This window comes from Neofelis nebulosa, chromosome 2 (assembly GCF_028018385.1).
Source record: "Neofelis nebulosa isolate mNeoNeb1 chromosome 2, mNeoNeb1.pri, whole genome shotgun sequence".
NCBI lineage: Eukaryota > Metazoa > Chordata > Mammalia > Carnivora > Felidae > Neofelis > Neofelis nebulosa.
The window spans coordinates 20,941,736-20,955,011 of NC_080783.1; the positions used below are offsets into that span (position 1 = coordinate 20,941,736).

A 13,276-nucleotide genomic window follows, 5' to 3' on the forward strand; every position below is an offset into this window, starting at 1 on the left:
ATTCTTCGCTGGCTGATGGATGGTTACAGGGTATCCATTCTGCTTTTAAAATATGTTATTCATTTGGGGCACCTGGGTGGTTAAGATGGTTAAGCGTTTGACTTCGGCTCAGGTCATGATCTCATGGTTCATGAGTTCAAGCCCCGCGTCGGGCTCTGCGCTGATGGCTCAGAGCCTGGAGCCTGCTTGGAATTCTGTCTCTTTCTCTCTCTCTCTGCCCCTCTCCCCAACCCTCTAAATAAATAAATAAATAAATAAAAATAAACTTAAAAAACTATATATAAAATATGTTACCCATATCTCTATATAATACATATTTTAAAGCAAAATATACACGTTTGATGAAAAACTACCCAAATGATATATGCCAACATTATATGATATTTTTAAAAGATGGGTGACTCTTTTTTATAGTATAAGAAACAATAAGTGTTTCTTATAAGTACTTTTATTTTTCAGATTCTAGGCAATAGATAGCTACTGTATTTTTAATGTAGGAGAAACCAATCGTTTTCTCTTAAAAAAAAAAAAAAACAAAAAAAACCCACCAAACTTTCCCCAAACTAAGTAGACATAATACTGGTCCATTAATGATCTCACTTCGTTTGCCAGCTGTGGACCAGGAAATTTTAAATAACCTGTATTCTCTGTTCTTGTGTCCTTGACTTGTACTAAATTAGGTCCACTGGGGTTTTCAATTATTTTTTTAGGTTGGAATTTGAATGCATCGTCAAACAGCAGAAGGGTGAAGTAACACTGTCACCAGGAAGTCTGCACGGACTTGTTCCATTTTTCTGCCTAGTCCTGCTGATCAAAAAAATTACTATAGACAAAAGCTGATCAGAATTAGAGTCAGCTTTTCTTAGCCTGTGAAAAGATATCTATTATTTCAGCTGAAAATAAGACAAAGCTTTCGTCGTGCATTATATTTCATAAATGGGCCACTTCCTCCAGATGGGAAGGTGTGAGGGAACAAAGAATCACTTCTTGACAGGTTAGCAGTGGAACACACAACACTGCGGGGAAACTTGGGGCTACAAGGTAACTATCAAAATGGGAGGGCACCTTTCTGCAGATTCACAGGGCTTCCTCACTTGACTAAAACCATAAAACCATGATCCCCGAACATCTTATTTTGTTCAACTCAAGCTTTCACAGCCAGCCAGGGTTTGGAAGGGAGGTCAAAAGCCATCTGGTCCCACTCCTGGCTCCCCTTCCTGAACTAAGTGAGGGTGCAGCTTCTGATCAGATCCACAGTGGACAGATGCACCACATACATGGCTTTGGAGTAAGACAAGTTCTGGCGGTCCAAAGGGCAAAGCTCATGAATTCATGTTCTACTTGGATTTTCCATTATAAAAATGAATTGACATTAAAAAACACAAAAGGGAAGCAATTTTTCAGGGATTTGTCTTGTTATCGGAAAGAATCTAGTAACCGGCTTCAGCATAATGCTGAAGGTAATCTGTACCAACTCAATTTCTCTCTTTTAGGGACAAACTTAATTTTTCTGAGATGCCAAGGAAACATGGCAACTCTAAGCACTGGACTGAGAAGAGCGCTGGGCTCCTCCTCTGCTGGATTCTTGAATTACGCTGCAATTTAGGCTTTCATAATCTGCAAAACCAGTGTTTAAGACCCTGGGAAGAAGGGCAGGGAGACGACAATCACACAACAGGAGGGACTCAGAGCCACTGACACTGTCCTTAGGCACTTTTCCTGCGTGAGGTCTAGGAGACCAGTACTGGCTCCCCTTTTTAGGTAAGAAAATATCAAAATATGCCAGAATTTAGGGGACTTATATGGCCACCGGAAGTTATAAAAATACCCAACATTCCTGATTTCCATGGTTTAGCCTAGTCAATTTTACATTAGCCCTGTAAACTCAGAGCTCAAACTTTCAGGTTACATCTGAAATCATCTTTGGAAAGAGCCCCCTCGCCTAATGTGAAGAACTACATAAGCTGGTGAAAAATTTTAAAAATGCTTTCAAATCTTGCTGCACTAAAAGTTAAAAATTCCCATACTTCTATTTATTTCTTTTCCTTTTTAGCGATATTGCACAATTTACAGTTGCCACTTGGCCACACTCAATGTGATGTTCCTCCTCAATTCAAATGCCCACTGACTGCTGTTCTCTGCCCGGTTTGGGAGGGGGCCAGGTACAGGCGAGGGGGTTTTCTAGGGAATTCCATGAAAAACCGATAGGCTTACTTCTGTACACACAAGGAACTAAAATAAAAGAATGTTTATACACATTCGGATCTTTGCATCTAAAACTATCATACATCTGAATTTTTCCCATTAATACTATATTTGTTGTACTTGAGCATTGGCTTTCTTGACGGAGTTCACTAGTGGGCAACCGTTAGTAAACATTAAAGATTTAAGAAAATTATAAGAAAAAGCTTAAACTGAGAAAAAGAATTTCCATTCATCGAATTTTTATCTCTAGACATCAGAAAAAGACCACCAACGCTGATTTTAGCAACAGAACACCTGCTTCTGCTCATGGCTCCACTGAAATACAATTTGAGAATGGCTGGTCTGTGTGTCCACGTTGGTATAGGGGAACTTTGCTGGAAAACCCCACAGCAAAGACGTTATGCCCGCTCACTTCCTCCAGACCACCCAGATTATTAGATGCACTACAGCATAAATTAAATACAGCTTGATAGCTTACAGTGCCTCTTCCACCCTAGACTCTGCTTCTTAAAAGTTACCTGCTGGTCTTGCTCATAACATGGTAAAATAACATAAAAAAAAAAAACCCATGCATTCTGTCTCTCGTCATTCTTATTTATTTTGTGCTCTCCCAGAAGGCTGGGATCTCATCTGGATCTAAGTTTCTTTATACAAGGTAATAACAAGCCCAGATAATGCTTTATGATAATGTCAAAAAATGTCAATAACTGTTATTTTCTTGGCAATGAAAACTGCAAGGTTTTATCTCAAAAGGACAGAGATGGAGCTGGTGTAAATTACTTTATAGCACTTAGCACAGTATGACACTAAAGACAGATATGAAAGTGTTTTGAAAAGATGAAACCACCATAGTGGAAAGACCTTAAAATATAGGGGTAACAGGCTTGGTTATAGCCTCAGCTCTGCCACGGAGCAGCCATAAGACTTTGGCCAAATTACAATTTCTGTGAGCCTTCGTTTCCCTTCCTGTAAAATGGGGATGCCAACTTCTTGCCAACCATGAATGACTGTAATAAGGATTAAGGGTTAAGAGGGTTTGAAAACTCCACTTTGTTATATAAATGTCAATTTGTTATTTTGACTAAAATAACATGTATTGTCAGAGCGTTAACACATATGTATCAGATACGCTTAGGACTAATTTCTTAACTGTTACTAGACTGAGTAACAGTTACTAGACTAAGGCATTCTCAAAATACACTAAACATAAATTCCAACTTTCTTTGAGGGATTCAGAATATATATCACCATTCTGCAGTTACCATGGGGTTTATTTTTATGACCATCTGTCAACAGTGATCTACACATGCATAAAATAGCAAATCAGTAAGAGGTTTTAGAAGCAGACTAGGTAGGCTGAGAAATGACATGGGCTCACTGTCCTTGTCCAGAGGGGTGGGAAGAGATCATGGAAAGGCAAGCCCAGAGAACTCTGGGTACCCCCCCGTAGAGCTCCTCCCAGGAAGGAACAGCTGTGGACACATCAACCCCTGAATCCGTCTGCAGCCCCAGACTCACAGTTTTCTCCTTGGTGGTCATTTCCTTGGCCACGGCATCCAGGGCAGCTCTGGCCTTGGTGCTGATCCGGCCTGGGGCAATGACTACCATCTTGCGCTGCTTGGCTGGGAGCTGGGCAAGGACATCACTCTTGAGGCGTCGCAGCATGACCGCCTCTTCCAACAAGAGCTTTAGCTCTCCGAGGTTGGAGGAACCTGAATAATCCCATCCCCAGGGATGCTGTGGAGAGAAACATACATCCAGTTAGGTTCTCCCAGGGCCAAGTTAACCAGGCTGTGACCTCAACATTCTCACAGCTTTCTCTTCCTATGGCTTTGTTCAGAGAACTTCAAGTGGCTCTAAAAGATGAATAAAACCTAATATAATACAAATGGGAACTAGGAATGAAAAGAGAAACAGTAAGGAATGAAGTGAACTAAAAACATATCCTGGTGTTCTACATGCTAAACTTTCTAGCAGCAAATGCAAGATGCCAAGAGGTCTGGTATCTATTACATTAAAAGACAAATAAGACACCCAGCTTGTCAAAGTATTCCCATACTCTAAATAAACAAATCCTCTTCCCTAGGGCTTCTCCTAGAGTTCACTGCACAACATCACAAATCATATTATCAGTAATACCTTTATTTGATGGGATGCACTGGGATTTAAGAAGCTGTTGTTCCTTAGTATGGGCTACACCAACACAACCAAGTGCAGTGACATGAACGCAGGGTGTTGCTGCTGCTGGTGGGAATTGAAGGAAGGCTGCTGCTGGTGGGAATTGAAGGAAGGAACCCAGAGCACAGGATTGTACCAGTGTGGCTGAAACCAGAGGTGGGTTTTAGGGTTCACCAGCAGTCCTTCATAAAATCAGTTTCTTCACTTAGCAGCTCATGAGAGGCAATGAGCAAGAATATCTATTCCCTGTCACATAGCTAGGTAAGATGCTAAAATGAAAACCTTATTCTTCACTAACAATCTTACTCGAAATAAGAACTGATGTCTATAGTCCTGTAGAAAATCAGGGAACCAGGGTGTTTGCTGCCTTATGTTTCCAGCTGCTTATCTCTTCTCCTGTCTCAGCCTCCCCAGGGCCATGAACCACCTCGAGTAGAAGCTAGGCTTGTTCACTCTTGAGGGCCAGTGGACCTATTCTCTCATCGTGGGGATATGGCAGGTGTCCTATAAACCTATGCTACATAGAGAATAGGAAGAGATGGTCAAAGACAAAGTAAAATGATCAAAAACTGCGTCTTCTTTTTAAGAATATCCTGAAATCAACTGGAAGTTTCAGCAAATGCCTTCATGCTATGCATAGGGTCAAAAATGAGCTCAGCATGGGGCATTCTCTTCAGTGGCTTCTCTCAATGTAAGAAGCTGGCCACAACAACAACAAAACAGCTCTGGCCTACTGGCTGCATTAAATAAACACCATGTTGACGCAAGTGGATACCATAATTAATCTGGATATCATGCTCCTAAGTGCTACTATGTCAGCTTTTAATCTTATAGGTTAAAACCCAATAATACTAAAGTTTTAAAATTTAGAATATTCACAATCCAACAAGCTTTTATTGAAAAGTTACCATGTAGCAGGCACCGGGCTAGGTGGAAGGAAGGAAAGGCACTGTCTATGTTTGTTTTCTTGACTGGTGGTGGTGGTGGGGGGGTGCAATGAAGAGAGAAAGGATGAATGAGGATGGCATGAAGACTGGGGCGATGGTGGACAGAGACTGGGGACACAGGAAGGGGCGGTGTGGGGGCAAAGGCAATGGGTTCTGTCTTTAGCCCCTATCATCACTAGGCAAACATTCCACTCTGGGCCCAGATGGCTGAGGAAGCGAAGGTCCTTCTCAGAAAGTGGGTCATGTACTAATAGGACAGAAGTACAAATCACTCGTGAAGGGTTTTGTGGGACCACGACAACTGTGTGGAATCTAATCTGGATTGATCCTGGGGGGAGTGCATTACAGATTGCGTTAAAGAAGTGTATGGCTTTAAATACATTCAATAACAGAAATTTCCTGCCTCAATAAGCAGCTAAAAATGGTTTGCAATTAACTTTGCAAAGCACTACAATTTACATTATAAGCACCGCGTTTGAACGTAAGTGGGTATTTTTAAAGTACTTGAAAAGTTTTTTGAAAGAGCATTTAAAAAATAAGGCAGACAGTCTTATTTACATCACAAACTTGCATAGCAAGGCTTTTTCTCAAGACGGCAGGAGGCATGCACGCAGAAGGAGTAAGCTGCAGCCATTTCTCCAATGTGTCAGCATCTTCGATGCAAATAGTGGCTCAGTTATAGTTGTCATTTGATCACAAAACAGGAATCCTTAAGGTCTGAAACAATGAGGTCCTAGAGACCGGTTGGAGCCTTTGCAGCAGGGGCCCCACCCCCAAGAAAGAAGTCAGGGGAGGCTCAGGATGTGGCGTCAAGGTTCACGAAGTTACAAAGTTACGGCAGAACAGCTGGGGGAAAGGAGAAGTGACCTACAGTTGAGAGAGGGGACCTGAGTCTGCCATTCTCATTCAGGGCTGTGTGGACCCTCGTGGGAACAGAGGTGAGGAGTTGAGGAGTCTGACTTTGCCAGATGAAGGATTGCCGCTGAAGGATAAATTCATTGCCCTGGCCACAGCTTCAAAAACAGAGATTAGAAGGAAAAATTGATGAATCTTCCCTCTGGTTTTCAGATTGTGGAAGTTCCGGAGCCTGGATCAGAGGGAGCTACTAGGGGCGCAGGAAGAAGACGCCAGCCAGCCCCACTCCCATCCCAACCGCCAGACAGGTCGCCAGCCGGACTTCCGCTTCCATCCCCCGTGGCCAACCAAGGCCACGGCACGCGAGCTAACAGAGGAGCTGCATCCCATGGGGGGGTCTGGAGAGGGTGAAGAAGGCACCAGAGCCAAGAAGGAGGAGCCCAAACCCAGAAGAAGACAGCTCAGTGCATAAGGAAAAAAATGAACACCTAAGCAAACGAGAGGCTGATTTTCTGGGTCATCCCTTCTTGGGTTATTTTTGGGGAAGAATATGGGAAACGTGCCCAGGCTTTGGCCAAGCTGGTTATGGCTGCCTGACACTGAGAGGCCCCCCCCCCAGCTCAGGAAACATGCTGAGCCCACTGTAGAGGGAGGCACAGCTGTAGACAAGGAGAGAAACAAGGCTCAGTTAGGAGCCTCCTCTGCTGAGGAGGACAGTGTCCTGTGCTCAGCTGGCTTGATCAGACTGATGCACACTGAGGGATTCAACGGCCCATCAGGAGGAATGCAGGATTGGTAAATCATGTAAACATTTAAAAAATGCCAATTTTCTCGTTTACAAAAGTAATCCATTTCTTGTACATTATTTCGTGTACGTCATCTTCCAATCATATAGGAAAGAGAGGTGCAGGGGAGAGGGGAGGGGAGAGACAGGGATAAAGAGAGGGAGGGAGAGAGAACAAATGAATGAATGAATTATGGGGAAAATTTTGCATCCTACTTTTTTCCCCACTCTTGTATTTCCCCATGTCATTAAATAGACATTTTTTTTCCAGTTAAAAAAAAAAAATCGAGGTTTTAGACATCAAGATTTTGGGGCACCTCGGTGGCTCAGTCGGTTGAGTGTCTGACTCTTGGTTTTGGCTTAGGTCATGATCTCACGGTTCGTGAGTTCAAGTCCCACATCAGGCTCCGCGGTGACAGTGCACTACCCTCCTTGGGATTCTCTCTCTCCCTCACTCTCTGGCCCTCCCCCATGCACACAGGTGTGTGCATGAGCTCTTTCTCTCTCAAAATAAATAAACCTAAAACAAAAAATCAAGACTTTGATTGCAATGGCATTCGTGTTCACAAGGCTCTCTCTGACACGTTCGGAGACTGAAGCTGTGCAGATTGTAGCTCCAGAGGAACCTGCTCCACTGGCACTGTGTTCATAGAGAATCTGTAGCTCAGAGGCTTCTAGCCTCCCGAGCAGGCACAATTCACTGTCATGAGTCAACATTTTGACCGACGAGAGCCCACCAAGGCAGCACCAGATCACACTCTCCACTCCACCCGTTTCGATGTCTCTGTGGCCTTTTTTGCACAGAGCATATGGGCCCCAGCCTCACCCCTAGCTCGCCTAGGTGCCCTTCTCAGAGTTCTGTGCACCTACGCATCAGCCACCGGTCCCTTTATTGGGAAACACCACCCTGGAATCACAAGCATTACAACTAGGAGGGACTGTTCTTATCTTTTTTTTTTTCCAACGCTTTTTTTTTTTTTTTTTTTTTTTTTGGGGGACAGAGAGAGACAGAGCATGAACGGGGGAGGGGCAGAGAGAGAGGGAGACACAGAATCGGAAACAGGCTCCAGGCTCCGAGCCATCAGCCCAGAGCCTGACGCGGGGCTCGAACTCACGGACCGCGAGATCGTGACCTGGCTGAAGTTGGACGCTTAACCGACTGCGCCACCCAGGCGCCCCATGTTCTTATCTTATCCTTGAGGACACTCGAAGGTCAGAGTTAGCGGCAAAGCAGGACTAAAATCTGGGTCCGGCTCCCTGGCCAGTGTGCCTCTGATCGTAACCATGGCCAAAGAGAAGGAACACAAAGGAGGTCTCAAAATCAGGGTAAGGAATGGGTGGGGGAGAGGGGAGGGGAGAATAAATACCTGCTTGGCATCACAGTAGCGAAGTCCAAATGCATGAAACTGAGGGAAGAAAGTGGGCCTGACCCCAATGATCTGGGTGTAGAGCTCTGCGGGCCGGGACATGGCTGGTGTGCCGGACAGCAGGATCACCCTCTTGGCAACCTAGAAAACAAACAGCCAGCGGGATTGAGAGTGCACAGAGGAGCACATAGGGTATATCCCAAATGCCCCACTGGGATAGGAGCTGGATGCCCCAGAGACAGCAAAATCCCCTGGAATGTAGCGGGAGCATTTCTCACTTCCTGGGCACTCTGACTGAGGCAGTTATCCAGTTTACTGCTCTCACAACCCAAGGAGATCTGGATTCTGAAGACACTGCAGGCTGGCCTACACCTGGGAACTCTAAGCAAAGGTACCGTGGCCAGAGAAGAAGAACACACAAGTTCCACAAGCCTCACGGTGTGACCCACAGAAGCAGCTGGATGCCACTTCCTGGGCTGCCTTTGGGACAGCCCTGTCCCCCTGTATCAGGACCTAGCACATTATCCTGAATTCTACCTCTTCTGTCTCCCTCACTAGATTGCAGGCATCTTAAGATCAGGGCTGTGTCCACCTTTATCTTCTGTTGCACAGTTACCTGGCACAAAGCAAGCGATCTATAAATACTGGATGCATGCTGAAAAATATTCAGCTAACCAGTAACCAAGGGAAGACAGAAGAAACTCAAAGAACTCAGTATTGGAAGTGGCAGCTGAGGAGAGACCACCAGGTCTGACCTTTTTCCAGAGGGGATCTCTGATCTCTGACATCCAAGTTGAACTTCTGATCAGATAATGACACTGAGGACAGGACGAAGAGTCAGGGGTGGCCTGTGCGTAAGCCTCTAACTGATTTTCTTTGGAGGAAAAAAAGGCTGTCGCTAACCCAGTGACACAATGCCTTGAGCCCAGAGAGCCCTGATTTAGCTTATTTTTCAGTTAAAAAGGACTTTAAAAAGTGGGACCTGGGTCCATTAACCCTAAACCCAGCCCAGGTCTGCAGCAGCCTGCTTGGCAGTGGGTGGGACAGAAATAAATGGTCTACGCCAACGATGAGCTCCAAGTTCCCCACCATCCTGACACCAACCTGACCCAAAGGTGATCAAACCGAAATGTACCACGTCGTATTAAGATGGGAAAGAGGGGAGAATAGAAAAGGAGACACTCGCTGCTATATTAGGGGAGGGAATGGCCAAAAATTACTGGAGGTAAAATCCATTTCAGCTCTGGGAAGGAAGCCTACCACGGAACTCAGTTGTCTAGAAACACCTTGTTAACCACTGTAACCTTGAGTTAACAACAGGAGTGTAAGGCAATCGCACGCAGTAAATCACCTAGGAGAGGAAATTAGGTTTTCAAATGGATATGCTGCCTCATAAAAATAAATAAATAAAGGTGCAACAGAGGGAAGAAAAATGTTTCTTTATAAATATACAATATATACAACTCTCAAGATGCACTTCTGCCCTCTCAGCGACCGCCAATACCTAATTCCATTATGACAGGAGAGCTATGAATTTCTCCAGCTATAATTTTCCACAGTTCAATTACCCAGCCTTCTAATTTCCTGCGCGGTTTAATGCAGACTCATTAAAATAACAATGAGCTTCTTGAATGACGTCTGTAGCACTGCTTGCCTTGGCTCAAGACCATTTCAATGAAACGGGGAAAATGAGAAGCCTTATCAAGAAGAGAAAATCAGCCTATCATCCTAAACCTATTCCCCACGTTGCTGTTGGTGCCTGGGGAGGGGCAGCTCACAAACCAGGTGATGGAAAATCACTCCAGGACAGTGTTAATCTGGAGCCCGTTATCCCATACGCTGCCTTGACTAGGGCTGATGAAACCGCTGAAAATGGACGTTTGTGGGTGTTTAAAAAGCAGAGGCAGCATTATGGAAAAAGGAAAAGAAAAAGACCAGCTCTGAAAAGAAGCCAGAACAGCGTCTTATCTTTTCTGGAATGATTTAGCCTGCTCCCTGCTCAGCCCCAACACGGTGGTGCCATCATGACTGTCACCCGTGCAGCCTGTCATCCTGCCCAGCTGTGCATGATTTGTAGGTCACCGTCCACTGCGGGGAAACTCCGACTTAAGAAAATATAAACGTATAAAATTACATCCATCAACACTAAGCTGAATACTTTACAGTTAACCCCTGTGGCTAAGCACAGAAAGCAGTACCCAAGAAATCTGCAAGGGAGCGGTGTAAAAAGATAATTTCTATGTGGTATCCGCTAGAGATCATGTGATTCACAGGAACAGATGCTTGGGGGTAGGGGGGAGGCAGATGACCTTCAAAGGCAGGTTTAGTTTCCTCATGGGTCAAGGTCATCAGGTCAGCCCTGTAGAACAGGTTGCTGGCAGGACAAGTTAATATATGTAATTTGCCAAGGAGAACCCAATCTGACTCACAGTGCATAACCTACACACAGGTTTCTTTTTTCACATAGATTTTTAAATATGAGCTAAGAGAATGTTATGTTGCAAAGATAAGAACCAAAATTGTAAGTTCGTACAAGACGCAGCCTGGGAATTCTTCCTCGCTTTCCATCATTACCTCTTTTTTTTTTTTTTCCCAACTGAGCTAATAACTTGCTTTACTGAATTATTCTGACCAGTTAAAACACACTTCACCAAGGCTCCAGACTGGGGAAAAAGTCATGCTTCCCAAAGCCCAAAGTTCTTGCCAAGTGTTATTCCTGATGGTACTCTAAATAAAGTTCAGGCCATAGGTGGAGTCCCCTGAGATTTAGAAGTACAACGTGAGAAAGCTGGTGACATCCAAAAGCAGGTCAAGCCCACGCTACCCAAGTGTCCTGTTACACACAAGCTCTATGTGGCACGGACACTGGAGCTATGCTGTCAAGAGTGTAGACGTCATTGTAGAATCTTCAAAAATAAGGAGAGAGGCAAACACAGTTTGGGGACATGTGACTAAAAGTACACAGATCAAGAACAAACGCAGGATCATTGTCACTACCCAAGAAACAACCAAAGAGTCAACATCTGTAGTTAAATCTAAATCCTGAGAACAAGAGGGAAACCCCAATCTTCAGGAGAAATCCAGTGACTGGAATCCGAGCAGATGGAGGTTCTGTTCGTCCCCCTGCTCTCCATGACACGCAAGGCCAAACCAAGACAAATAGCATAATTACGCCCCTGTTGACCAAGGGCCACCCCAGGGACCAGCAGTGATCCCTACCACTTAGTGATGCCTCGTAAATGGCCTCAGTCTCTGGTCGGGTCAGCATATTTCATATAAAATGGTTCCCTTCTAGGTTTTAGCCTCTTCCCCAAAAGAGACACAGCTCCAGTCACAAGTCTGAACACCACCACCAACACTAAACTGATCTGCATGACAACCACAGAGCTTTCAAGGCAGGCGAGCATCACTGCTTCGATATTAATAAAATTCTGATGCCATGTAAAAGGCAACTCATTCTGAGGTAAGAACAGAAACAAGGAAGAACATGACTACAGCAGTTCAAAAACACCAAAATGTACAAGAAAACATTAAACGTTATAATCATAGCTAATTAAAGTTCTGTTGTTTTGACCTTCAAGGCATGCATGGGTATAGGTATCACTAATATAACACACATGCTCAAATTAAATACTAAGCATGTTTTTTTCCTCTGGAAAAAAGTCTATTTTACCTTAAGTACTAGATTCCAATAATTTCATTTCTGATTCTGTGCTGCAATTGAGAGAATTCATACCAGAACAGCAGGACCACAAGAGACTCCTCCTGCAGCCTCGTCAACTGGGACAGCAGACCTTCCAACTGACACCACTCTCCCTTCGGGCTGAGAGGGGCGAAGAGCCGTCTCTTGTCGATGTGGCGGGACTGGGTTTTCTACCACCTGCTTGTATATCGTATGAAAAGATGGCCAAAGCCTGGCTACAACCCCATCAAAACGGAACAGATGACATGTATTATGGTAGAGTCGTACAACCAAAAACAGTATTTGTAGCAATGAGCTTGTGTCATCTGAAATGAGGTGGGACAGTTTCTGAGATACACTATTAAGAGAAAAAAGGCAGTGGCAAAGGAGTGGTTGTAGAACACTCTAAGAAGGAATGAAGAAAACCCGGATGCACATACTCACCGGGCATAGACTACATTTTAGAAGTAAACGTGAGAATCTGGTAACCTGGGCTGCCTTTGCAGACACAGATCAAGGAGTCAGGGGCCCAGAGGGGGGACAGAGTCGTTTTTCACTGTACACCCTTTTGAATATATCATCTATTTACACACACTTAATGAGGATGGAAAAAGAAAAGGCTCATCCATTTTAGACCACTACTCTCATTTCATCTAACCAATCAACAGTGATTTGTAAAAGAGGCTCTATTCACACAAAAAGAAACACAGGTATTTATTAGGAAAGGACGGTGGGAATTCTGAGGGCTTTTTCTCTCTACTGAAATCACCTAACACTGGTTTGACAGTAAGAAGCAATATAAACCAAACCCCACTAAGGAAGACTCAAACACGTACCTCGTTGCACAAAAGAAAGAGACTGACAACCATGAGGGCCAGAGTCTTGTGGGAAAGACTGTGCGGTTCAGGCTGAGTGGGAATAGAGACAGTCATGCTTGGCCCCATGGGACATCAGAGGCATCTATCAAAAGGTGAAATTCTGACCCAGCAATTCTGCGTGTGGACATCTGTCCTAATGGGGTCGAGGTGTGCAAGCTGCAAAGACGTGGATGGTGCTCGCTTGCAAAATTATTCATAAGAGCAAAACAACATCCAACACTAAGGGTTAAATTACGGGACGCGTCCACACAACATGATGCTCTAGAGCCATTAAAAATGATGACCCTGCTCTCCAACTGCCATGTTGGAAAAATAACCACGCTGTTACTGGTGGTTTTCTCCATTGGAAGGAATAAAGGGGATCTGAATTTTGTTCTTCA

The 13,276-nt window shown here is 44.4% G+C and overlaps 1 protein-coding gene across 6 annotated transcripts in view; it reads right to left on the minus strand.

Moving 5' to 3' along the window:
- Positions 1–13,276, minus strand: part of SMARCAL1 (SWI/SNF related, matrix associated, actin dependent regulator of chromatin, subfamily a like 1) — a 54,482-nt gene that overhangs the window by 14,824 nt on the left and 26,382 nt on the right. For all 6 annotated transcript variants that reach the window (XM_058705562.1, XM_058705581.1, XM_058705600.1 and 3 more), the window contains exons 11-12: positions 8,337–8,477; positions 3,724–3,942 (exon numbers count right to left, since the gene is read on the minus strand). In XM_058705562.1, the coding sequence (XP_058561545.1) occupies positions 3,724–3,942; positions 8,337–8,477 (360 nt within the window). The remainder of the gene's footprint in view (positions 1–3,723; positions 3,943–8,336; positions 8,478–13,276) is intronic.